We start from the raw sequence: 27,146 nt of genomic DNA, 5'->3' as shown, positions 1-27,146 counted from the left end.
ATAATCTGTTTAGGCTGCCACAGACGTAATCAGCCTGTCTTGGGTTCAGGGAGGATTTTTTTTTTTTCTTTTTTGCTCTAAGTTTGGTCTTTTGACAATTTGGCAATTGAGTGGGGAAAAAAAGAAACACACATGGAGAAGAAGTGTTGTAAGGGTCTGGTGTCAGCTGGAACCAAGCATGCAGTCCCACTCACAGGAACAGCCAGGAACCCCCAATGCCCAAGCCTCTATTGCTGAGAAGGTTTGCCAGGGGCCTTTCAGACACTTCAATCTAGCAACAGTTATTGCTCTTCCCCTACTCAACCCAGCACTTTGGCAAGCTAGGAGCCGTTACTGGGCTTTTGCGGAAAGGAAAAATGGAGGGCCAGAGCGGGTATGTTCACTCATCGCATCACTCCTGGAACGGAACCAGGTCTTGAGCGCACCATCTCCCTGGGATCACACCCACTCTTGGGGCCTTTCTGGATTTGGGATTCAGATGCTCTGACCTAGGTTTCTAGAGCTGTTAAGTACGGCTCATAATGGTTCCCCCTTTGTGACATGTCCCTGGGCAACCAGCAACAGAGAAGGGCTGAGTTCCAGTGCTGCTTAGGCCTATATCCCACAAGTCACACAATGAGAACTGCCCTCCAGCCCTACTCCAAGAGACCTGCAAAAAGGGGAGGGCTCCACTGGAGGGGCTAGATATTAGAAACCATGCAGGGCCTTTTGGCAGTGGCAGATCATCTGTGAGAGGTGGTGCTGTAGGGAATTCATGTCCCCCCCCCCCACACACACACATTTGTAGATGTGGTGAGCACAAACCAGAGTACTGGGGTACAACACAATCCCTGCTTCCATCCCGATGCCCAGAAACCAAACGGCACTCTTTGGGGCTGCTGCTCCTACTGCTGGAAAGGGCAGTGAGAGCTTTAGGCTCATGAGCAGGATGTCCAGGTCAGCCTGCCTGACCTTTGGCCTCTCACGTGAAGATGTGCCCTCCTCCGCTCCCGCACCTGACAAGGCCCCACCAGAGACAGGTAGGATGGCTTCTGCCCCTCCTCCCCTCATTACAAACCACCTCTGCCTTTCGGATGAACCCCCACCCTCCTGTCAGAGAGAAGGCAGAACAGATCCACTCACGATGCAGCTGGGTCTTGCTGGCCCCTGCCCTGGGAAGGCAGCAGCAATGGGTAAGTCAAGGAATGCAAACACTTCCTTGCTAGCACCACTGTCCCCACCTGCCTCCTTCTGGCCTCACTCCCCATCCCATGAAAGGGGGGCTTTGAATTCACATAAATGCTCAGGAACTTGCAGAAGTCAGAGCCAAGGGACAAGAAGGACTTCAGCCTGCTCCAACAGGATGAGCCAGGGCTAGTAAGACTCCCATCAAGCGCCAGGGAAGGGAAAGGCAGGGGGATGAGAACAAGGCAGAGGCATCTGGAGGTGGGCTGTCCATTCCCTCACACGCTGCTCTGCCAGGAAGCGCTGGCACTACAGCAGCCAGAGCAGCTCTGACAGGAAAAGATCATTAAACATCACTCACCGCCGGCCTCGGAAATACCAAGAATGGAAGCTATTAATAAAAGCAAGGCCATAAGCAGAGCTCTCATTCAGCCTGTGCCCTGAGGTTTAATCGGATCCAGGCACAGCCTTGATCTCCACCTGTGTGCAGACCCCACCACAAACACCAAGTGGTACAGATCCTCTGAACTGGGCCCACCTGAACAACTACAGCCTCCTGCAGGGCCAGGCACAGGCCAAGCAAAGTGAAGCGTTGGCCCCCATCTGGTTTAGACACAATCCTACCTCCCAACTTCTTATTTTAGGGGCAGTTGCAACCCAGCTATGGGGTCCCTCCTGCCACCCCTTCTGCTCTCTTGCAGTGACCTTTGCAAGGGAGGCCTTGGCCATAAGTTTGCTCATTCTCAGCTTAGCAGCAAACATCTGACCTCAATACAATCCCCTACCCCAGCCCTTAGTCCCACCAGAGAAGCCAAAGAAACGAGAGAACAAGTCTGAGTGGCTCGGGCACAGATGTGGGGTGCTCTCAGGATGGGAACAGCAGGAGGGGCTGCTCCTCTAGGCAGGACTGAGGTGCAGTGACCTCAAACACAAAAAGTCTTCCTTTTTCTCTACATCTAAACAAAGAATTTTCCTCCCCAGACAGCCCTGGTTGCAGGAGGGATTTGGGGACTAGAGAAGCAAGGAGGGAGCAGGGTTAACGCAACACCTCTGCAAAGCTCCCTGAACTGCTCTTCGAGGCCTCTCCCCAATTCCAGCCAGCTCCCAACTGCACGTGCCTGCCAGGGGCTCCAGCATTTGGAATAAACTCCACTTGCTCCTCCAGTCTCCCCCAGATCAGTCAGAGCTGGAACAGCTTTTGGCTGCTTCCACTGCAACCTGTAACCAGTACATGACACTGAAGGTGGCAGGAAAGGCCCCTTCTGCTCACTCCTTGGCGCAGAACAAAAGGCAAAGAAGCACTGAGGGTCTGATGAGGCGATCGGGACAAGGTCAGGTGCAGGCTGTGTTGGACAAGGTACCAGAGGGCTTTGAAGTATCTCATCCCAGGTGATCCAAACAATGGGACTCACCTAGGAATCTAAGAGATCTCATCCCCTGAGAAGGGGCTACTGCCTTTTTGGAGGTCAGACAACAGCCACTGGTGATAACGGGCCTGACCTTCCCCAAAAGGGGCAGCTAACCTGGGAACGATGTGAGTGGGGCTGATTTTCCAAGAACCAGGCACATGTCCAAAGCCCCCACCCCCCATTTCACAGCACACCTGCTTTGCAAACATAAGCCAGGTAGCCAAGTGTGCAAACAGCTGGCACTGCAGCTCAGTGACCTTGCAGGCAAGTCCAAGGACAGCTGAAACACACTGACCTCCCTCTCTCCTTCCCGACTACCAGGGTCCCCACAGGTCAGGGTTGTGCCCTGGAGCTGTGAGTAGGGAAGCTGCACAGCTGTTGCCAATACAGCATTTGTTCTTGGGACACAAAGAGGACTTTGCTCTCCAAAGACTCAAGCTGATGCAAGAAGGCAGGAGCCACTTCAGGCCCCAGGACAGCCACACAAGGAACAGACTTGTGTCCCTTAGCAGAGCTCCTGTGCCCAGCCACAGGGGAAGAACAGACTGACACCAACAAACCAAGCACTTTGTCCTCACTCCCTTCTGCAGGCTGCCTGAACATCCAGAGATGTCTCTGGCCCCCTCCCTATCCCCACCTCATTAACACACTTGTGCTGCTCCTCATGCAGGTGTGGGGTGGGGTGGGGTGGGGTGGGAAATGGCCTTTAAGGAAGGAGTTATAAAAAGGAAGGAAATGCCATTGTTTCCCCTGAACTCCTTCCCATGCCGCAGGTAAGGCCGTCTCCTGGCTGGACGGGCTGTTGCCATCTCCAAGGAGCTGCTGAGTTCTGAGTCCTCCCCACTGCCGCAGCTCGTGGAGGCGGGTTTGACATTTTCAGAGAATCTTCCCCTGTTTGGTCCTAATAATTAAGCAATTACAGCTGGATTTTTGCAGCATGATGCAAGCAAGAAATGCGAGTGTGCAGGCAAAGGCTAAGTTCCAGGGCTGGAGCTTTTCAGGAAAGGTTAGAGTGCCCTCAGCGCCAAGGGGAACCGAGGAAAGGACGCTGGATCATACTGCACCCCTGCCTCTCCCAAATAAATGAAAACAAGGGGCAAAGGCAGGAGGAGAGACAGCCAACCCCAGCACTGAGACAGCAAGAAGGTTACCTTGCCCCAGGCGCCCCAGATGCTGTCGGGAATGCCCAGGCCGCACTGCAGCCATTGGCTGAGTATTTTCACACAGTGACACAAGAGAGCACAAAACAGCTTTTGTTCCTGCCTATCTGGGCCCTGCAGGGTGTGATGTGGCCAAGCTAGGGAAACAGGCACCTGGCCCAGGGAAAAGCGCCTCTAGCAGCAGGAACAGCTTCTTGCAAAAGCAACTGTTAAAGAGTTACAAGACTGGGGACTTGTCTCAGTTAAGGCCTTACTTCAACCCCAGCCTCAGCAGGCTGAGGTCCTATTGCTTGCTAAGGTCCCCCCTCCTCCCCCTCAGCAACCAAAATGCACTGTATATATGCAAACCCCAAATGGCCAGCTGTGGAGATATCTGACTTAGGCACAAGCCAATGCAGAGAGGACCCAGGGTTAGAAGCACTGAACAATCCACCTCTTTTCATTGCAGGCAGTACTGTTGGGGGAAGAGGAAAGTTTACTCAGCCCCATGAAAACTTGCTACAAGATCACTTAGCCATCAGTTCCCCAGAAGAACAAGGGCACAAGGCAGTCTGATCCCACAGGCAACCATACGCAATCTGGATTTCAGCCTGAAACTCAGAGCTGGTGAAGCCTAGGAGGTTCTTAAATGGAGATTACAGAAGCAAAACTGAGCACATCTACACGTGCATCAATGAGCCCTTGCTACTACACATTAAATTTAGTATTTTTAACTGCACAGTAGCAAACGTGCAGTCTTTTGTGACATTTAATGTGCACTAAACTAATTCTACAGTGCATTAGCATGGTTTTTCCCATGACGCCCTAATATGCAGTAGAACTAGTCTACTGTGCATTAAGCATCTTATGTAGATGCACTCACTGAAGCCCTTCTTGGTGCAAGGAGGCTTCTCAAGAGGATAGGAGCCCTGCATGTGTGGTTCAACATCACCCTGCAAGCAAGAAGTCCTCAGCTAGATTTCTGCACATGCCCCCCAGCCCCAATGCCCTGACTGTGCTCCCACAGAAACCAAGGGAAGAACTCAAAGGGAGCAGAGACAGTGCCCAGCCCCCTCTGAAAACTGCACTCCAGGTTCCCTACATCTGTCTGTCTCTCTCCATCGTGTCAGAGATGTGAGCTGCCACCATCCCTTCAAGATCTTTCAGATTCCTCACTTCCCTCCCCTCACCCTCCACCAACTACCCCTCAAAGACACCGTGTGCCACCCTCATCTACCCATGCACCACTATGAAAACCAGAAGGTGCTGGCCATCAAGGCAGATGAAGCAAAGAAAACAAGGCCCCTGAAACCTAAGGATCCGCAGGCTCAGAGAAGAGTGGCCTGGGCAAAAAAGACGGAGTATGAAGGAACCTGTACTTTTACCCACCACTCCAAGAGCCAGCTGAGCTCAGGGCTCCTTGGCAGGGAGGCAGGCAGACCACAGGCCCATGTACTGACTAATATTTTGGATAACAGCACTGCCCAAAGGGACCCAGAGACTAAAATAAAACTACTCTTCCTAGGCAGGAAGGGAGGGTGGGCACTGAGGGGCAGGAGGCTGCTGAGAAAGGCCATTATTTTTAACCTGGGTATTCCTTTGGGTATCCGTGGCACAATCTTAAAAGGGACATTGCTAAGTCAGTCAAAACACAGATGTCTTCAGAAATCCCTTCTCCATACTGCTTATCACTGCGAGAAAATGAAGATTCCCCCCCACCAGAAGAAATGAGTTTAACTTCCCACCCTTTTCCATGTTGCCTGTTTGCACTGTATCCCCTGCTCATCCTCCTCAAGTTTCGAGTGAGTTTCTAGTCCATTTTAATGGCAGGGGGCAGGATCCATTTTCCCGAGGGAAAACTTTTCAATTCTGAAGCACACTTGAGAGAGCCTCATCTGAGGCTGTACAGAGATTTCTCTCTACGGCCAAGGGCACCGGGAGTAGGAAGGAGCTTAGAAACCAGTCCTTGCTTGCATGACCCTGCAACATCTGGGATCCAGCAGAAGTTTTAATTGTGTTTCATTTTTTAAGGAATCAAAAAGGTGTTTTGACTGGAAATCCTGGGCTTTTTTCCCAGTTGTCCTGGGAAGGGAAGCTTATTTTTGACCTTAGAGATCAATCTAACCAGAGACTGTCCTGTGAACATTTTAAATGACGATGCTTCTGACTCCAAGTGAATTTGCAAGGATGGGTAAGGCCCATCCAGAGCAACTACATCCAGCTGCCAGGGAGGTAGCCTCTGGCTCAGGGCAGCCCTCTCCCCATGATGTGATGATTGGTGACTGGGACACAGCACTGCACATACCCTGCTTGTTACACACTTTCTGTAAGGCAGTGACCGCTCACCACTGTCAGACACGTGATGCTGAGCTGGCTGGGCCTTGGTTTTGGCCCTGGACAGAAGTTTAGGGATGAGAAGACTGGCATCTCCAAGGCAGCTTGTCCATCCTGTGTCAGCAACGGGTCTCAGGCGGTCTGGGAGTGCACATATCCTGTCCCCTTTACCCCACAAGTCTGCTGACACCCTCCAGAGCCTTCTAAAAGCCTGCCCATCCACCTCCTTTGGACTCATCTGTGGCCTGCTCTCAGATCTCACCCAAACCAAGGGCTGAAGAGCAGATGCTTGGAAGAAGTCGTATGTGGGCCTGTGGTCTGCCTGCCTCCCTGCCAAGGAGCCCCGAGCTCAGCTGGCTCTTGGAGTGGTGGGTAAAAGTACAGGTTCCTTCATACTCCGTCTTTCATATTACAGCCTCACAGGAAACCTTTCAGCTCTGGAGCACATCAGTGGCTCTAAGCACCGCACAACCCCTCGCAGGCAAGTCCTCAGATGCCTGACACTGTTTGCTCCAAGTGCAGCCACAGCTTCCTGCCCTGTAAAGACCTCTACACCCACAGTGGGAGAGGGACTTCCCAGCCCACTTGCCCCTTGGAGCCTTTCCCACCAAACAAGGTTCAAGCTGTGCCAGCAGCCAAATTTGAACCAAAGCAGTCTAAAAAGCCCTCTGGAGTTTCTCATGGCCTGATGATAACACATCCTGGGCCATCTTCTCTGCCAAGAGCAACCTTTAACATGCAAAGGTTGGATCCTGCTCTGTTAGGCAGGTGCTAACATGATACAGCACCACTGACCCCAAAAGGGGGGAGGTCACTCCTCCTCACACACACCCAAGAAGAGACAAGCACACTTAGCACCTCTTAAGAAGCAGACCATGCCCCCCTTTCACCCAGACAGTGGCCTCCACTTCCCCAACAGAGACCTTGGCAGAAAGCAGCAAAAAGAGGAACGTCAGCATCTCGAGTCCAGTTCAGACAGCAAACCTTGCAAAACTCAGCTGTCTCTAGCTCCCACCCCCAACTGAGATACAGCACACACCAGGGGAAGCAAGGAATAGCTCGATACAACCCCTCTGTCATGACCTGCTTTGGGGACTTCAAGGGGGGGGCTTCGAAGCACTGCAACAGATTCCTAACTAAAGGGTTTCAGTGGAGGAGCAAATGGTCATAGAAGTCAATGGGACAGCTCACATGCTTAGAGTTGCATGCACGCTTAAGTGCTTTGCTGGACTGGAGCCTAAAAGAGCCCTGGAGATACGAAAACCTCATTCACTATGACTTCAAAGTAATTAGGCAGGATCTGTAGCAAACCTGCATACAGGTCCATACACACACATGGCCAGGAGAGGCAGAATGGAGTTTCTTCATGCACAGTAAACACACAAAGCCACCATCAGTTGTAACAACTCACTCCTGAGTCCCACTCAAAAACAACTCATGAAACATAGCACTGGGCGGATTAAAGGTTTAGGGTTTGTGCAATGCTTTGAAGTTGGAAGTGCTAAGTACTATGATTATTAAAGGGATCCAAGTTCATTAGTCTTGGTGTTCAGGGTTTTTTTCCTACTAGCTTCCTGAGCAGGGAGCCACTATTACTATTACTGCATGTTTCCAAGAAATGCAAAAATTTGCAAACATATGCAAAGCAAGACAGTCTCTGCCCCAAAGGGCTTACAATCCCAGACAACACATGGTGTAGGAAGGGTGAGGAAAAGGGACACAATCCGTTATGTATTTAGCAATCAGGGGGAAAAAATACAACAATTACCCACACCTTCCCCTCCAGGCAAGTGGTAAGAACAGACTGGGTAACTGAAAAGCTGCATCTATGAGCCCGGGATAAAGTGTCTCTTCTACCACATGCTTAGAGGATGGGTTTCAATCTGTTGCACAGACATGACATGATGTCCAGTTCAGTGTCATCTGCTGTCTAGGATTCAGTGATGTCTCAACAATACATGGAAAAATAACCACCTTGTAAAAAGAGCATCTACATATCCAGGTCTTGCAATGAAAGATATCCCCACCGGAAGCCCAGCTACGTACTGGAGACCAAAGGCGACCTGTCTCAGGCGAGTCTCCCTGTAATATTAGTGGCTGGGTAACGTATGACTGGAACGCATGAAAACATAACTTCCTTACATCAACGTCTGCTATACCAAGCCCTGACACTCTGTCTATTTAATGGGATTCTTCAGCGTGTGGGGACTGGGGGATAGAATAAGAGGTCAAAGTGACTCTGACCAGCAGTAAATGAAATCCTTTGCCGGAGTGTGTACACCTCAGACACACAGACATCAACGCAAAACCACCATCTTATCTTTCAAGCGGAATTACCTCTCCTTTGCTCGAAACAAAGAGCCAAGAACAGCCATACAGTCTATGAAGAGTGACTCCAAAAAGAGGTGGGGAAGCAACCATCAGCTTCTCCCTAGCAAATCCCCTTGAAGGGCCAGGCCAACCTCACTCTATGGGGAGCACCCCGATCTCGCCTCCCCCTCAACACAGAAATCACAACAGAAATCAAGTCAAATCCAGCCCTCCACAGAGGCAGGGCTGCCGGGCAGCCTTCCCCTGGCAATGATGTTGAATTTCACACAAGGAAGGGGGCGCTGGGAGCAGGACACCAACCAAGCCAGGGAGGGCCGCGCTGCGCCCGAGTCCGGCCCAGCTCTCCGCGTGCGGGGGCAACAGCAGAAAACCTCAGCCTTTCCCTCTCGGGGTGACACCAAGACACAAGGCCGACCTCCAACCAACAAAACACCCTGCAAATGGGCCCTCTGTTTTCCCAGAGCTGCAGAGCCAGGAGGCACTTTGAGTCACTGAGCCCCCCGTGAGTCACCCTGCCAGCTGTGGGAACAGAGGACATTATTATTTTACCAAAAAAAAAAAAAGAGGAGGAGGAAACCTACTGGGGGTTGTTCCCTTTGTCCAAGCAGCCTCTCCTGCTTGTTCCCCGCCCCCCTTCCCGCACACCAAAGCAATTTTTTTTCCCTCAGCTACATTTTTTCTGTATTAGCCTCTCAAAAATTCAGCCTCTCCCTCCCAACGGGCGCCGATCGATCGCCGTCCCAGGGCAGCACGGCCATCCCAGGTGGCATAACCACTACCACGGGCAGGGGGGAACGTCCCCACTCCTGGAGCCCTGTCCCCCCCGCCACACGCGCATCCGCAGCACCGGGTACCATCTTTTTGTCTTTTAAAGGCTCCAGATGCGCCAGTGCAAGGGGGGACAGCGCCGGGGGGGGGGGGTCGGAGTGGGCTTCAATGTCCAACTTCCAGGTGCGCAACCCGGGGCCGTGGGTTTGTTAGGGATGGAGAGGCTGGGATTTGGGGCAGCTGGGGTCATCAGTGCCCCCTCCCCGAAGACCGCTACGAGAAGCGCACAGAGGCACGTCCTAGATTCGGGGAAGGCTTTTCAGTGCCAGCCCAGTCACAGCCACCCACAACCCCCCAAGTCTCGGACGTGTCCGGGGGGGGGAGGGGACACACGCTCACCTGGTTCAAGTCCTCGTCGTTGAGCAGATGCGACTCGCGGGGCTTGAAGCAGTTCTGACACTTGCTCTTGTTGAAGATGTTGGCCTGGAACTTCCTGCACGGGTTCTCCTTGGCCGACATGGCTCGGCCCAGCCCCTCCCGCGGCTCCTCAGCGCCCCGCCAGCACGGCCCCAGCGCGGCGGCTCCGTGCGCCCGGCGGCGGCGGCGGCATCTCCGCCTCAGACCGGCCGGGGGGAGGGGGGAGGGGCCGGGCCTGGCCTCGCCCCCGCCGCACGCGCCTCAGGCCCGGGGGCGGGCAGGGCACGGGGCGTTTGGAGTGGCACCCCCGGCGGACCAATGGCAGCGCGGCTTGGCTGCTAACAAAAGAAGCCTCTGGCCAATGAGCGGCGGAGGGAGTGGTAGCAAGGGCGGCGGCGTCCAGGAGGGGAGTGGGCCTGCCAGGGTTGGTGGAGCTGTGCGGGGAGGCCTGCGCGTGGTCTGGGGGAGGAGGACGTGTGCCGCCTCGAGGGGTGCATGCCCTGGTGGGGAGATACGTGCCCGGGGTGCATGACCTTCTTGGGGGAAGAGATGCATGGCCCTGGGGGGGAAATATGGGCCCTTGTGGGGGGGATGCATGGCCTGGGGGGAATGTGTGCCCTTGGGGGGTGCAGGGCCCTTGGAGCAGCTGTGGGAGGATACATTTGGGGAGCTGCAGCTGGGTGCCCTCTGCAACAGGAGGGTCACTGGGCTATCCCTCGTGCTGGGGCTGCGGGCATCTGCACAGTGTCCCCAAGGCAGGCAGCACCTGCTCCATGAATGACCCCCCTGGCTTGCCCCGCCCTCCTCCCTTTGCTGCGTGCTGTGCACTTAGCTGCTGTCTCACCCCAGAGGCGGGTGCATTTGGGGGATGCTGCAGGCATTAAGCCCTGATTCTGCAGCCGCAGCCTGGGCTGCAGAGTAGTCTAAATCCTGGTTCCTGCCAGGAGGAAGAGGTACAGGCTTGGGCTAGTGGTGCCAAAGCCTGTTGGGAGGAAAGGGGCACTCTGCAACCAGGATGTGGTAGGGAAATGGGGCTGGTAGGGCCCTGGAGAGGTGACATCTAGTTCAGCCCTGGGTGCAAGACTGGATCAGGTGTCTGAGCCCTCCCAGACAAATGTCTCCCAGCCCTTAAAAACTTCCAGGGACACGGCTCCCCCAGCCTCTCCAAGTGATCTGTTCCAGTGCTTAACCCCCTGCCTAGCTACCAAACCCATGGCTCTGTGCACATAGAAAACACCCTCCTCGTTACCTCTTGGACTGATTGCTTTCTTTCCCTCTACAATCTGGGGGACAGCTGTTAAAAAATAACTCGCAGCGTGCTTTGAAACACGGCACCTTCCAGACCTGATTGCAGCAAACAGCAATAGAGCCTCAGGCAGCCCCAGTATCGATGGGCAGGGTCAGGAGAGCGGGGCAGCGATCTCTCTTGCGCCTTGTACGTACCTGTGCCAACACACAGCATGAGGGGAAGCACCCAGCCGGCAGCATGGTAACCAGCTGGGATCGCACCATCCGAGCCAAAATATGCTAAGATAAGAGAACAAAAAATGTGGGCTTAAGCAATAACAATGCAGAAACAAAGCTGCTCCCTGGCAGTAACCCCGTGGCTTGAGGAAAGTAGTCACGAAAGCTTTGGCAGGGATCTGCAGGTTGCAGCCTCAGATTTCTATGGTCAGAAGATGCCACATGGGCAGAAATACAGGGCAGGGGCAACACAGGCACCTGGTCCAGAAGGCTGTGTGGGTACAGCACTGCACTGAGGCCTGAGGCTCTGCCACTGATCTGTCAAGTGGCCTTGAGCAAGTCACTTCATCCCACTGCTTGAGTCAGTAAGAGAGGGATAATAGGGCTGGCTTCCTCTGTGAAGGGCTTTGGAGTGTATGTAAAAGCAGAGCATGGTTAGTGGTCATCAGGCAATGGTTTGCAAGCAGAGGCCATACATGAGAGGAGTCATCTTGTACCTCCCAGCACTTGAACCTGAGGGTAATATTCCCATGCATCACCCCCTCCCTTGATTGATCCTTGCTTTGTAAGGCTGCCGTGGTCTTTATCTCCCATCCATGCCACAGTGGTCCTAGCTACTGGATAAGGTCCTGCCTCGGTTTGAAGCATGGCTATGTAGACACATTTTCAGCTGGTTCCCTTAGCATGGAGATGGCTGGTCCATCCCAGCGCTGGGCAAACCGAGAAGCAGGAAAATGCAACCAGGTTCGTGCGAGAAGACCGCACCCCAGCTGGTGTTTGTTCTGTTCTGCTGCGTGGCCCCTCCTGCCCCTGAGCCATAAACTGGTGGGGGGAGAAACTCTTCTGTTTGTTCAGCACATTTTTCCACAGTGGAAAGCACTCTGCCTCTGCAGTGTAAATACAGTATGCTCTGGAGGTGGCATCAAGAGACAATCATGCGACTGGGCTGGGGTACTGAGGGTTTTCTTCCCCCCTCCTCCCCAAATACCCAGTTGTTTGTATTGTATTAGCATCTCTGAAGCCAAACTCAGCTCAGTGCCCTGTGGTGCTAGGCTCTTTACAAACACGTAGTGAGAAGTAGTCCCTGCCCTGAACAGCTTACCCATCTCAGCATGGAGTGAAGTGTTTCAACCAACGTCATACTACAGGGACGGTGCCAGAGTGCTGAAGAGAACCCAGGTGTCCGAACTCCCAGCCAGCATCACGCCATTGCTCAGCATGGGAAAGTCTTTTAATAAGCAATATTTTTCTGAGCTCCAACATTGACGTTCTCATCGTTTGAGCTCTGTGGTGAACAGCCCCAGCAGTTCATCACTGATACTACCAGGAGCAGCCCAGCCTCCAGCACTCCCAGCTTTCACTGATCCCATGCAAACCCTCTTGCTATGCTAGAGCTGAGCCAGGGACTTGGATGCTAGGGCTTTTAAGTGGGCTGTGTGGACAGCTCTCAGCATCAGCACTGAGATGGAGCCCATGGCACACAGGGGAGTGATGTGGCCAGCAGCATATCCGGCCACCTTGGGCTTTGCAGCCCAAATGACCAGGCATGCCCTTAGAGCTGTATCATCTAGGGGTGTCCTTTGGTTCGAGCTCAGAGAAGTACTTCCAGCTCCTGCCTCCACACCTCTGGAACCACAGCTGTCACAGGGGCATGCTTGGATGATCCATGCCTGCTGCCTCCCCCCCCCCCCCCCCCCGCCCAGGAGCAAACTGGTTGCCCAGAAAGCAATGCAAACAGTGCTGAGAAATTCACTCTGGTCTGGAAAGCAATGAGAGGGCAAGAGCAGCTGAGCAGCGTGTTGTCTTTCTCTACTCGTGGGCTCATGGGTGGGTGGGCAGCATCAGGGTGGATGTGCTGTCTGCCCAGTGACCCAGCACCAAGGGACAGGATGAAGTGGACATCTGTATCTGCAGCCCAGCCAGCCCTTCCCCTACTCCTTGCCTCATGCTTGGATCCCAAACACCAGCAGCCCCATCATCCTGCAAGTGTTTCCCCTTCAAGCATGGCTAGCTGTGTGGTTGCCAGTCTCCTCAGACTCGCCAGTCCACCTCCTCATGGGCACCCTGCTACTACACTCTCATGTCATTGCTCTTTGCTGACAGGAGATGAATCATCTTCCATCTGAAGCCACATTGATCACTTCATGCTGCTGTCCCCAGGAATCTCAAGTCCTATCGTTCAGGGCTGTGCGACTGGTGGTGCACGGGCTGCATGTAGCCCACAAGTACGTAACATGCAACCTGTGGGTCCAGACAGCTGTCTTCCCCTGGGAGTCCACGCAGCACCTGCACAGCCCACGTGGGGGGTCTGCATGCTGTCGGTGGAGCACACACTGGGGGGGATCCAGGGCCGATGGGGAAGGAATGACCGATGCATGTGGCCTGGTGGCCCTGGCCACAGAACAGCTGGACAGACAGGAGGAGGCAGAACCCTTCTCACCTGCTGACAGTCACACTTGCTCCCCAAGTGAGGGCAGACCTTGTTGTCACCCAAAAGAAGGGATGCATAGACACAACGGCACCTTATGTGGTCTCAGTGGTCCCTTCCCCAGCCAGCATCTTCATGACAACAGTGTTGATACTTCGGTGCACAAGGGATGGCAGTAGCAAGGCAGGTGTTTGTAGATCATATGGGCACATCCCCTATGCATACAACCCATTTCCTTCCTTGTAAAGCCTACAAATATCTCGCTCTTAGGGGAGAAAGTCTGATGTTTCTCTCTGCTCAACAGCCTGCTTTGGATTTCAGCCTCCTCCTCTTAGGCCTTTTCCAGCTGTAAAGAGATAACCCTCAAAACAGCAGCAGAGGTGCCACTGCCTTGGGAACCCAGCTCAGCAGCTAGCTGCATGCAGCCACGCCACGGGTGTGCACACCACGGGTACAGACTGGCCCCTCCATTACCTCGGAGCGGCATGAGCTCCGTTCAGATGAATGCAGTGTGACCTGCAGAGCAAGGCAGCCCCCACCAGAAGGCTCTGGTTATGGCAGCAGGAGTGTTCACCAGTTACAGAAGTAAAAATCAAACAAGGAAACAAAATGCAAAAATCAATACGGCTGCAGGGTTATAACCAGATCTGTGAAGTATGAGGTCCTACCAGGAATTTACTCAGCCGCATCGCACATCTGGGGGTAGTGCGATCTGTGCGACAGCCTGAAGGACTCGTCTTCATGACTATTTTTACCATGACTGCAAATAAACTTACAGTGAATTCACATTGGTAAAACCCAGTGCAGATACAGCCTACCCATTTAATCCAGGCTATACACCCTGGGGAACTAGCCAAGCCCATATATATTAAGATTCCTTATGGAGGACTAGCGTCACATCTCCCTTACAAAAGGTTTCTTTACACAGGAAAGCTAACAAGCACTAAGATGGGGTGGAAACGTACAGAGCACTAACTAGTCCGGATGAGCTTAGTGTGCAGGAAAGGCACCTTCGTGCAAAGCAGCTTATGCCACCTTCAAAGCAGAGTGAGTTATCTCGCACTGAGCATGGCCGGGAGTGGGGTACTGTGAAGCAGCAAGCATGCCCTAAATAAACCGCCAAGCTTGACTGAACAACAACTTCCCCGTGTTGACAACCCCTTTTTCATTACAGCACCACGGGTAGAAGAAGGCCCCGCTCCACAGCACTAAGGGGCCAGAATCTCATCCTAAGAGAAACTGTAAGGGAGTAAGAGTCAGGTGGCAGAGTTCGGGTTGCTGGACTGATACCACCAACCCCACCCCAGGGTTCCCGACTCACAACCTGAGGCCCCGTGAGATTGGAGTTACTGGCTCAACTGTTTTTTAAATAACCCGTGTTTTTTTTTCAATCTAGGTTGCATTACCACTGCCACGAGGTCTAGGAACTGGCTCTTCTGCTTTAGAATGACTGCTGAAATTCAGTCATGCAATCATAGAGGAATCAGGCTGGAAGGGACCTCCAGAGTTCATTTAGCCCAACCCCCTGCCTGAGGCAGGATCAGCCCTCTCCCTCTCCAAACCATCCTATACAACTCATAATCTGAACTCATCATCAAAATACCACCGAGCCTGATACAACACAAGGCATAACGCTCTAACTTGCCATAGGTAAAGCACGGGGGCCACAGCAGCCAACATCCTACTTGTACAAAAAGTTGTTAATATACACTCAAGAGATCCCAGGTAGAAGCCACACTCCCCGCTACAAGGAAGGCAAAAACCCCCACAGTCCATATCAATCTGACCATGGGCTAAAACTCCTTTCTGACTCTGAATATGGCAATCGGTCTGAACCTGAGTGGAGAGGCAAGACCTTTTAGCCAGGAACCTCCAGCAGAAGCACTGGCACAGCCAGGGCAAAATCCCTGCCTTGGGCTGCAGCCAACACCCAATGTCTCTGAGGAAGGCTTAAAAATACCCTGATGCATGGAGCTGCAAGGTGGGGAAGGAGCAGCCAGCAAAAATCTGTCATCCCAGGACTCCAAGCACTGGCACTTCAAGCAAAGCGCCCCAAAGGCTGTGGGAGCTGGCAATGCAACCAGAGGAGCTGTCGCCTTTGCACCCACTGGCTCTTCTCATAAGGAAACATGCACGCCTGGCACGTTGCATCCCAGACCTTTGTTTATGCTGGGCAACTCACTAGAACTAGGACAGGTGTGACAAGCACACACCCAGAGGGATGGGCACATGCCTCAGTTCCTCCTCTCCACGTCCACAAGAAGGGGACAGTGAGAGCTCACTGGGCACCGCACCCCAAAATGGCTGGACAGTGCCTGAACTCAGTCACACCTGCTCCACTCCCCAGCCCCTCCTTTGGCGTGGTTCAGCACCTGCCAAGGTGCAGCAGCTTTAAGCCCAGTTTATGAAAATGGGAGTCTCCTCCCTTGCTTGCTCCAAGGGCCTTATGGCTAAAGGCAAGCAAAACTTGGGGGCATTCAAACCCCAAGCCTCCAGGCTTGGACCTGCACGCAAGACACCCACCAAAGGATATGGAAACACCTGAAGCCCCAGATGGGGGGTGGAGGAAGTTTGCCAGTAGTAGGGCCACTGATGGTTCTGGACTCTTGGATTTGGAATTAGCTTTGCCTAATTTGGCCTTGGATACAAATTATTAAAAATAAAATTAAATTAAATTAAAAAAAAAATGTCCAGACTCATTGCATTGAGGAACCTGGACCAGCTCAGCCCATCCCCCCCATGTGGCCCATCACGTGTCCCCCTGCAGCAGGCCTCCACCGTCCCCCAGCAAGAGGAGACCAGGCCCTTGATGTGGCAGGAGCTGGTCCCTGGGCTCGGCTGGAACCTCTTGGCATCCCCTGGGAGATGCTTTCTTGCAGGGACCTGCAGTCAGGAAACAGGGCAGAGAGGGGAGAGAGAAAGCTCCCACTTCATCGTGTTTTCTTCAGCCTCATCCTGCCCTTCCTGGGGCAGCCAACTGTGCTGCTGGTTTTGGCAGCCCAGCCGAATGCAGCCAACAGGTTTGCAGGGGAGCTCTTCTTGTTCTGCGAGATTGTTTAGTAGAACTCAGCCTGGATCCACTCCCCCGAGATCCTGCTGGATCCATAGGGAGGCATCCTGGCACCAAATATCACCCTGAAACCACGGAAACACAGCCTAGCTTCACCTGTGTCTTGCCACAGAAAACATGGGTGGGCCGCACAGGCTGGGATCAGCTCATGGGGAGCCCGTGAGAGCGATACCTGCCCTTACTCTGCATCACCCACTGCTCCATGTGCATTAGGGCAGAAATCCAGCACTAGGCACCAAGTGCCCTCCAGACTGGGGTCTTTCAAGTTCAGTTAAACCCAGAGCTGATGAACCCAAGCAGGGCAGTGCCCTCCAGGTTATTGAATCGGAGATTATCTTTAGTTTGTTTCTCATTACTCCTCCACATCCTCATTTCAATGCACCAGGAGCATGCAGCACCACCAGAGGAATTACCAAGAGGGAAGCAGGAAGGGGGAAAGAAGTGTTGAGCCAGTTGCCAGGGAGACTGGGCCACTGCAAACACATTCATCCTTCCATGCCCTGCTACCAATTGCTCGCCCAGAAAGCCTAAAGTATCATCTAGAGAGATGTGATGGATCCTTGGCTGGTCCAGAGCTCCATCTGGGTGAGGCCCTCCAAGCTGCCTGCAGAGAGCAATGAAAGGAGAGGTGGCGATGCAGGGGAGAGGGGACAGGGGGCACAGGACCTGCCCCCCGTTTATATTTGTGAGGCAGCACGTTCACCTGCACCGTAAGGAAACCCAGTGCATCCCCAGGGGCTTGCTTGCTTGCAGGCTGCTGTCTCACCACCTCCTGACATGGGGAGAAGTATCTGTCACTCTGTGCATGCATACATCCCCTGGAAGAAAGGATTGCTGACCAAAGTCCTCTGGCACACCAGTCTCCACTCTCCTCATCACAAACCTGGCAGGGAAAGGCTGGCTGCAGCGCAGACACCAGATGGGAGCTGGGCACGGACGACTCCAGCTCAGGAGATGCTGTGACGATATGCTGAAAACACCCTGAGCCAGCTCTCTGGCCCCTTGGTCCAGAAGAGTCTGGCACAAGGAGCTGCCTGGCCAGCCTTCTCCTCTGCCAAGCAGCCACACTCAGACCTTCCTTATCCTTCCCGCAGCCGCAGGAGCCCCACAACCATGAGAGGGGGAGACCAGCACACCCCCAAGCCCCGGGGGTGAGGGTGCCCTGCAGCAGCTGGTGGCAGTGCCATGGCTAGCACTGTGCCTTCCCTATAGCAGGCATCCCACCACCTCAAGCCTTGATAACACAGAGGGGGCAGATCCTGAGGTCCTCAGCCGGGACTCAGAGGGTACCCCTGAAAGCAACAGCAAGGGACAGGCTGAACAACAACTCCTGATATTCAGGAAAGAACCACTGCCACATTGCCAACTGCTTCCTGTAGCACTCACAACATGCTTGGGGCTCCTAGGATGCCCCCAACCAGAGACGGGGGTTGTCTACCAACCTTATGGCCAACATTAAGTTGGGACTGCTAGGTGCTGCACAGCAGGAAGGGGGCTTCCCTTTTTCATGGATATTTCTCCTCCCAAACTTTTAGAAACCAAAGAGAGTTGCTGTTGTCACCTGAGCTGCCCTGTCTGGAGCCCTGGGACAGCAAATCGTCTGCCCTTCTGATCCATCACAGGGAGTTTGGCCCCCAGGGGCGAGAGTCAAGGCAGAGCTGTGTCCTGGCCAGAGCTCCCCTAGGTCAATTGGATTTTACCCCTTATACAAGGCTGTTCCCTGCCCTTTGGCCTGGCCTGACGCCGCCGACACAGCCAGCTCCTACAGTACTATATATAACAAAAAACAAGCCCCTTGCTTCAGGGCAGAGGTGGAAGCTGGAGGTGGTTGTCCCCCAAAGCAGGGGTGGCTTGGATACGGCTGAGGCAGTGGGGGGCAGGTGACTGGGGGGCGTGGAGGAAGGCATAGATGTGCCTTCGGAGGAGCTGGAATCTGATGAGCCTCTTAAGCCCAGAGCTAGTTCTGAGCAGTTTTCTCTAATTACTGCAATTAAGGTAATGGAAAAATGGAAAGCATTTGTCAGGCAGATTAAATGGCAGAAATGGACGGGCTTGTCGGATGACTCAGCAAAGCCCAACCAGAGCTTGAACCTCGGGGAAAGAAGCTCAAACCCAGGCAGCGTCGGACACCCGGGCTCAGGGACAGGGAACGCTCCACGGCGCAGCAGGAGATGGCCGCCCTGCTCCCCGAGCCCAGGCTTTCGTTCAGGCCCAGTCCAACCCAGGTCCTGTTTTATCTACGGTCCCTGCAGGTTCAGGGAGAGGCGCTGCTAAACGGGCCAGAACCTACCCAGCTCCGAATGCAAGGTCCTGCTGGCGCACAGCATGACGGCAGGCCCGGGGAGGGAGGCAAGGGGACAGTGGGCTGTGGCCACCCCAACAGGCCTCGTCTTCCCCCAGCCCGAGTGCCCAAAAGGAGTCAGGCTGTGTTTTGTGCTCAAATTGCCAGCCTGAAATAACACAGCAGGCAAGATCATCCTGGCCAGCGTGTTTATCTAGCGGTGGGAGGACGCAGGGGTGGCTGAGGTCATGCTGCATGACGGCCCCTCAGGGACTATATGCTGCTTTTCCAGGGAAGAAAAAGCAGCTGCTGTGTCCAAAGGTAGCACAATGCCAATTCGGACGTTTGTGCCACAGTATCAAGCTGGACTTGTCTGTCTGGGGCATAAGCATGGCAGAAGCTGGTTCCTGGACCTCCTTCAAGCCCCCCTTCTCCTGCATGTAGGGGATGTTAGGGCATGTCCAACACGGACCAGGAGCCAGCACTCCTGGGATCTACTGCCCTCTTGGCCATCCATTCTCTGTATGACTTTGGTTGAGCACTTAACTGCTCCCGACCCGCCTGTTGCCACCATTAGGACAGAGATGGATGCACAGGGGAGATGGAGGGCTTGTTAGTTAGCGGCTGCTAAGCCTTGCAATCCTTCGAGGCAGGCATGACTTAGAGGAGCTTTCTTCTTGCAGCAAATGGAGCCGCTTTTCACAGGCCCTTCTTTGCCCATAACCCTCTCGGCCCAAGCCGGAGCCAAGCAGGCTCTGCACCTGGGCCACGTTCAGGGAAACATCTGTCACAGCAGCATCCGGCTGAGTGGGGACAATGCGCCGGCACTAGCCAGGGTCCCTTGGTGGGGCACATGCAAGCAGCATGCATGGCTGTTTCCACAAGCCAAGAGCAACACATGCTGAGCCAATGTTTCTCTCTGTTGGCCTGGCTCAGCTGCACACAGACTGGGCTGCACCGGGCCTGCTACAGTAGATTTATCTGCTTTCATGTTTGCTCAAAACAGCCCTGCTGGGCAAGGATGTTACCAGTGCCCCCAGCTCAGCATCAAAGTGCCCTGTCTGGCATCTGGCGACACTGGTGCCTCCATAAAATTGAAGGCCTCTTGTTGGCTCCTGAAGTGCAAAACCCATCAGGAAGGTGCCACGCCACAGCTAGCTTCAAGCTTGCTCCTTGACAGGGCGCACGCACCCAGCTGGTAGAAGTGGGTACCCAGCAAGCATGTGCAATTCCTGCCCGCCCTAAAGTCAAGGCTCAACCCCATTCTGCCCAGTGCTTAAGGCATGCTGAGCTGCTGATGTGCAGCTCTCTCCTGGCCCCTGGGCTCTCAGGGGCTCCAGCCACTAGCAAGGGTACAGGCACAGACAGCAGCAGACGCAGAGCCTCTGCAGAGAAAGTGCAGGCTCTGCTGTGCAGCGAGATCGGACAGCATCAGCAGGGCATGGGGGGGATGGCAAGGGTGAAGTCCCACCAGAAGCAGCCACAGTGCCAACTGTGTGTGGGTCCTAGGAGGAGGAGTTGCCAGGGTGGCTATTGGGAAGTGCAGGCTGGTGATGGAGACCACTTCAACACAGTCCCCTCCTGTGCATCTTCCTCTCCTTCCCAGTGCAAGGCAAGCAGGTCATGCTTTGCCAGTGAGTCTTGACTCCGCTGCAGGGTGACACTGGTCACCCGGAGGTGACACTGGTCACCCGCTGCAGGGGGATACTGGTTCTTCTGGTCACCTGGAGCTGGCATCTGACCGTCAACCCGGGCACTGGGGTTGGAACCAGGCACCTCGCACTGCTGTGAAGCAGATGCTGCTCTCATGCTATGGAGGGCAATGCAAGAGCCTTGCTCTCAGAGACAATAGCCTCCTGCATTCATCTCTGGTTTGGTGCCATGCTAAAGGCTACCTGTCCCCAAAAGTTTTGCTAAAGAGACTGAAGGAATTTCCCCCCAGGTCAGACCGGCTAGGACTGGGGGACACAAGGGGAAGGGTGTGAATTCTTCCTCTGTAGTACAGCAGTCGTGGGATCCTCTGGGTCACAGCAACCAATCCTCTGCCATCGCATGGGTGGCATCGCCGTCTCCCTGGTGGCACAGCACAGGATGCCTGATTTGGTCTCATGTTCCATGACTGTGGTGCGTGAGGGGTGGGAGCGGGTAGTTTCTGGATAGGATGCAAGGGGCTGAGAAGCCTCTTCCAGGCCTATATCCTTCATGCCAGGTAAATCATCCTGGTGAAAAGGTAACTTGGCTGCGCCTGGGCTCAGTGGCTCCCTTGAGTGCCCCCCTGGCAGGCTGATCATTAACTCGGGGCTCTGCGTGGGCAGCGCAGTTGAATCTGCGAGGGCCTTTTCCTCCTCCAGCTCTGCTGCTCTGTCCTACCCGGGTTGTACCTGGGGCGGAGCCGGGAGCTCCACTTACTCATGCACATGGAGAGGGCACGTGGTCAGCAATGTTCCCGGGAGCCCTGTGTGGGCACCACGCTGGCACAGCCTGGACACGCAGGCGGCAGCTGGGGATGCTGATGGCATGTGCACCGCTCCCCTCCGCTGGCTGCTATCAGGACAGCCCACTTGGCCAGGCCCTGTACAGCTCACCACAGAGCGAGTCCGTCTTTGCCTACCTGTGCTTGGGAAAGATTCGGATTTCTCTCCCCAGTGGGCATCATAGAGGCTTTATCACAGAGTTTCACGTAGCATAAGGCCAGAAGAGACTTGTCTATCACAGACAATTACATTTCCTCCAGATTCCTCTGCAGCATGGCTGGAGACCTGCGTCAGATCAAAGCATTTCAGTCCCCAGGACTCTGGAGTAGTGCACGTCATGGGCAGAGACCAGGAGAGATGGAGGTGGCCCCTGTCCCCTGAGGCTCTTGCATTGCCAGGGAACATGACCTGGTGGCTCGGGGTCATTGATTGTCTCTGATATGTCCTCCATCAGAGGTCTATATTGAGCAGATTCTTTTTGGTGTTGGGTGGTGGAACCGGAGCTTGCTCCATCCACTCCATGCATTGACCTGGTATACCAGTGCTTCCAGGACCAGTGCAAAAAAAAAAAAAACCAGAAAAAAAAAAGGAAAAAAAAAAGGGATGTGCCCAGAGGTTCCCAGGGGGAGCACAACAGTCTCCAGGGCACTGTCCAGTGTGTTGGGGAGGAAGACCAACCTTCCCCATCATCCCTGCCTGTCAGATTTGAAGGGAAATTCCTTCCCTGGATCTAGTGATTAGCATGACCCAGAACAAGACAAGAGAAAGCGGCTTCTTCCAACCAGCTCAGAAAGCTGAGCCTTCCCGTCTGGTGCCCTCCAGCTGCAGCCACTCTCTCCTGCTTCAGAGAAGGATGGAAGAAAATCCAGCATCCACCTGGCCAATTGTGCACTGGAGGGGAAGAGAAAATTCCTTGTTGACCCCTGGAGGGAAACAGCTGTAGCCCTGAAGCTGAAATCTGATGCTCCTTATTAATGCAGAGTGCAAAGGCATTTTATGAGCATGTTGAGGGCCAGCCCCATCGAGGAAGTGGACGAACAGGAAGGTGCCCTGTACCACAGATTCAAAGGTCAAGCCAACCCCTTGCGTAGAGAGTTTCTCCCAGGGCCTGAATGAAAGCAGAGCTTTTAAGAATAGACTTAAAACAGGGGTTGGCAACGTTTCTGGGCAAAAACACCTGCAACCTCGACTTGTGCCAGGAACACTTGCAATCTTGACTTGCACAGATGACAGGGGAGAGCAACCTCGACTTGCCAGGGGTGGATGGCAGGGGAGTTGCGAGGGGCCCAGTCCTTGTTGCAGTGCAGCCCCGGCCCCTTCCCTGCCATCCGCCCCAAGGCACACGTGCCAAATAAAATGCCTTCGCATGCCACGCTCTGGCATGTGCCGGGGGTTGCCTACCCCGATCTAAAACTTATTTCTTACAGACTTCAGGTGGCATTGAGTGCCCCTCCACCCTTCCCAGGGGCTGGGTGAGGGGTCCACATCTTACATCAAGGTTCAAAGTACCTAGGAACATCTTTCTGCCGCTGGCTCTTGTCCTGCCTTGGTCAGGAAAGTTGAAAAGTCCCCTGTGACCAGGGCCCCGTTTTAGGCACAACTTCCCAGACACCATGACTAAGCCAGCGCTCAGCCTTCTCCTTGGATAAGCTGGGGAAGCTGAGCTCTGCGAGCCAGTCATAAGGCTGGGTTGCCATCCCCTGCATCTTTTCAGTAGCCTCTATTCAAAGTTTCTCTCAGGCTTCCACCTCCTGCAGTTGTGGACCCCTGACATCCAGCCACTGGCAGGATGCTTGGACAGCTCAACCTTCGTAACTGCTGGGGCCCCTGAACTGGCCGTGGGTCCCCACTGCATTACACTGATACAAAGTGCTCGTGCTCTGCTTACCATGGCTTTGCAGGGGCCCCAAACAGCCTTCATCTCCAGCAGCTAGATGCAACTGCTGCTGACAGCAGTTACCAGCATTGCCTGTAAGAGCATAGCCAGCTCCCTGCATCTAAGGATCCCCAGAGCCCTCTGTGCCACAGCACTGCCCTGAGCGCCCAGGTGACCCCCAGTGACCTGACTCCTTCCCCACGGCACTGCTTCCCAAGACAGGAGTGTCCCACCCTGTCACGATGACCTTCACTCTTCATGCATGCAGGCACTTGCACTCGAATGCAGCCCAGTACAGTGTGCTAGACTGCGGCTGTTTAACCAGGTGACTCAGCTCACTGCCCTCCTCCGGGTCCACAGTCCCACCAGTCTTCACGTCATCTGCAGATTTAACCAGCCAAGATCTGCTCTCATTGCCTGGAGCACTGATAACACAATTGGACAGACTGAAAAACGGCTCCTTTGCTGCACTGGAAACAGCTCTGCTCATTAATCTTGCCCGTTAGCACCTAAGTTTTGAGATCTGTCAGTGAACCAGTCCTAATCCAGCCAACCTGCTAATTCCATACCTCACAAGTTTTTTTTAATCAAATGTCATGTGGTCCCAAGCCAGACACCTCAGAGGAATCCATTGTGCTCCATCAACCAGACCTGACATCCTGCCAAAAGACGACAAGTTTGACAAGACCTAACCATCCAGGAAACCGTGCTGACTGATCTCAGCTGTGTTTGTAGCCTTATTCTTTGCTGATCAAGTCTGAACTCAACCATTCCATTATTGTACCTGGGACTGATGTCAGGCTAGCCAGGCTGCATGTCCTGGCATCATGCTTTTTTAAATCTTTTTAACTATTGGACCCCCTGGGCAGTCCTCCAGTCCTCAGGAATTCCTTCAGTTTTCCAGGGTTTGTTCAAAATTAACATCAGAAGTGCTGTTAACTCTTCAGCCAGTTCCTCTAAAGCTCCTGGGTGTAATATTGGGGCTTGGTGACTTACAATGGTTTAATTTTAACAGACACTGCTTCACGTCCTTCTGTGCTACAGATGGTACACAGATTTTTCATCGACAGCCCTGTATAAGCAGGACACACCTTCCTGCTTCCTTCCTAATTCAGAACAGAAATAGTTATCAAACATTTCTGCCTTTTCTACACTACCATTTACAACTTGACTGCCTCTCGCAATGAGCTGATACTTCGAGTAAACTGGAAAGTTTTGTCTCTTATTGTTGAAAAGAACTACTTCTTATCATTGTTAACCTGATTGTGCTTTGACATTTCATCAAATCCTTCAGCTTCCCTTATCGGTCACCTACAACTTGCAACTTATACCCAGTGTCATTTACTTCCCTTCTATCGGCCTTTTTTTATATTCATTTTTAGGCTTGATTGTCCTTCTCAGCTCAGCTTTTAAATCAAGCTGTGGTTTCTTTTTCCAGGTCTGTGGATTACTGTTTTTAGGAAATCCAGGAGGAGACCCTTAAACAATTTCTGGTTTTCATGATCACTTCCACTTTAAATTTACATTCCCAGCCATGCATATCAATAATTGCTTGAAAGCTGGCTATTTCAAGTACCAGATAAACCATATAAAATCAGTAACATGTTTTTATGTGTATTATATATAGACAGTTAGATAAGTAGATAGATAGATGACCATTCCTTGAACACAATATATATCTATTTCGTGGTTGCTGTCTAATTCTGTTTGTACCTCTGGACCACTAGGATCAGAACAAGCACCTGTGTTTAGCTACCATCCTTTCCCTTTGTGGTTGGTGTAAAGCCCTCTTGGATCCCCCGAATAATCTGTCGCCCAAGAACCTGGCACTGCAGCACCAGGCCAGAGCTCAGGACTCTTGGAGTCCTGCCACTGGCTTCTGGGTGACCTTGGGAGAGTCACTTCACCTCCCTGAGCTTTGGTTTCCCCAACATTTTTTTTTTGCAACAAGGCCACACCACCACTGGCTTGTATCCAGCTGGCAGCCCACTAGAAACCCCAGGTCCTTCTCTGCATAACTGCAAACCAGCCACACTTCCCCATCCCAAGCACAGGACTCTGCACTCGTCCTTAGCCAATTGCATTTGATTAATTTCAGACCATCTTTCCCCTTTCCCAAGGTCTTCCGGCATCCTGATCCTACCCACCAGAGTCTGCAACTCCCCCCAGCTTGGGGCCACCCACACGTTAGCTAACAGCGCACTCAGTCCCATCCTCCATATCAATGAAGAAGACAGCAGGCAGTACTGGAGCCGGGACAGACTCATGGGAACCCCAGCTTAAATCTCCTCCCCAGTGGACACGAAGCCGATGACTATTCCTTGAGCACAACGACTGGACCCATTAGTAGTTTCACCTCAAGTCGGCACTTGGGCGCAGTTTTTTTCCATGTCAGGGTCAAGGAAGCAGAATTCCTTTCTTCTATCTCTGCAGCGAGGGGTTGGCACAGCTGCAAAGTCATGGCCAAGCCCTGCTGTCCCGGGCATCGGTACCTGGAGAAAGGGAGCCAGGGCTACAGCCACCAGGTCTGGCCTGGCCTGGCAGCCCAAGGGCCAGGGGCTGCGCTAGTCGATGGTGCCACCTGCTGTCCTGATCGAAGAACAACTCCCCTGGACCAGCCCTGCTTGGGCCTTGGATAAAAGCTGCAAGGGTACCTGGAAGGGGCAGAATTTGCTCAATCTATTGAATTTTGGCAAATAAGGACATGCTGTAGCAGTCCCTCCCCCACCTCCTTAGTCCTCAGCCCCTCCTAGGGTTAGCCTAGATTTTTATTTATTTACTAAGGAAAAATGTTCCTGTTCCTACTCAAATGGAGAAGCGCAGGCTCAGGGGTGTACGTGAAGGGTGTGCATCGGGATCTGGGGGAACACCTGTTTGCTAGAGCACCCCAGGGGATGACAAGGTCCAATGATCACAAACTCCTCCAAGACCGTCTTGGGCTGGACATAAGGAAAAACTTCTTTACTGTCTGAGCCCCCAAGGCCTGGAACAAGCTCCCCCCAGGAGTGGTGCAAGCACCTACTCTGGACACTTTTGAGAAACATTGGGATGTTTACCTTGCTGGGATCCTTTGACCCCAGCTGGCTTCCTGCCCCTGGCACAGGGGGCTGGACCCGATGATCTTACAAGGTCCCTTTCAGGCCTAATGTCCATGACATCTGCCAAATCAATTCCAAATGTGGCCCTGGCCCTACTACTGGCCAACATCCTCCACCTCACCTGGGGCTTCAGATGCTTCCAAATCCTTTGGCAGGCATCCTACATGCAGGCCCAAGCCCAGAGGCTTGGGATTCGGATGCCCCTGAGTTGTGCTTGCCCTAGGGAGGAGTGTCCCATTTCCATTAAGTCAGCATATAGCCAGGGTCTTCCCACTGGAAGTGGGAGACTAAATATATGCCTTATCTCCATCAAGGTACTACCCCCTGCCAATAGGAAAATCACCTCAATGGTCATAGTCTTTTCCCTTCCAGGTAAGTACAGTCACAGGTTTCAGAAGTGGTTTGGGATGGGTTGATTCTGACCTGACACAGGTGCATTCACACATCCCCGCCAGCCATGCAGGGTTACATCGGTGCCATGCAACAGTACTCAGATCATGCGTGACACTTCTCCAGCCTACTTATTCAAGGAAAAATGTATGAACTACTAAGCAGATGCAAAGAGTGAATATAACTATTTCACGTGTGTTCTCTGTCAGGGGCATCCTTTGGTCAGAGTATCAGGGCTAACCAAAGTCCCTATTGTCCCCCTCCCAGTAGCAAAGCAAAGGAGGGAACTGTTTCCAGAGTGAAGCAAATGCTCCCCGTTTGGCCACTTAAATGCTTGCATCACCCAGCAAGTACCCAGTGACCTGGGTGGGGTGAGCAGAGCCCACTGGGAATTAGCCGGTAAAGGAATGAGTCTGTGCTGCTGCTGTGGGACGGAGACACCTGGGCTGTGGCTGCACCTTGCCATTTCTAGTTTCAGCCCTGCTGCTCCCCCCTCTGTCCAG

The 27,146-nt window shown here is 53.4% G+C and overlaps 1 protein-coding gene across 7 annotated transcripts in view; it reads right to left on the bottom strand.

Annotated features, from left to right (window-relative positions):
* Positions 1-9,837, bottom strand: part of MPRIP (myosin phosphatase Rho interacting protein) — a 127,933-nt gene extending 118,096 nt beyond the window's left edge. For 2 of the 7 annotated variants that reach the window (XM_090024169.1, XM_090024171.1), the window contains exon 1: positions 9,545-9,834. In XM_090024169.1, coding sequence (XP_089880295.1) covers positions 9,545-9,664 — 120 coding nt within the window. In that variant the 5' untranslated portion in view covers positions 9,665-9,834. Of the gene's footprint in view, positions 1-9,544 lie in introns of all 7 variants that reach the window. The other 5 variants (XM_090024174.1, XM_090024173.1, XM_090024175.1 and 2 more) reach the window with 4 other exon arrangements.
* Positions 9,838-27,146: the final 17,309 nt, after the last annotated feature.

Source organism: Crocodylus siamensis, chromosome 12 (assembly GCF_052110815.1).
Source record: "Crocodylus siamensis isolate JL-2025a chromosome 12, ASM5211081v1, whole genome shotgun sequence".
NCBI classification, from domain to species: Eukaryota; Metazoa; Chordata; order Crocodylia; family Crocodylidae; genus Crocodylus; species Crocodylus siamensis.
Note: the sequence above shows the minus strand (reverse complement) of the source record. Positions and strands in the feature narration are given on the sequence as shown.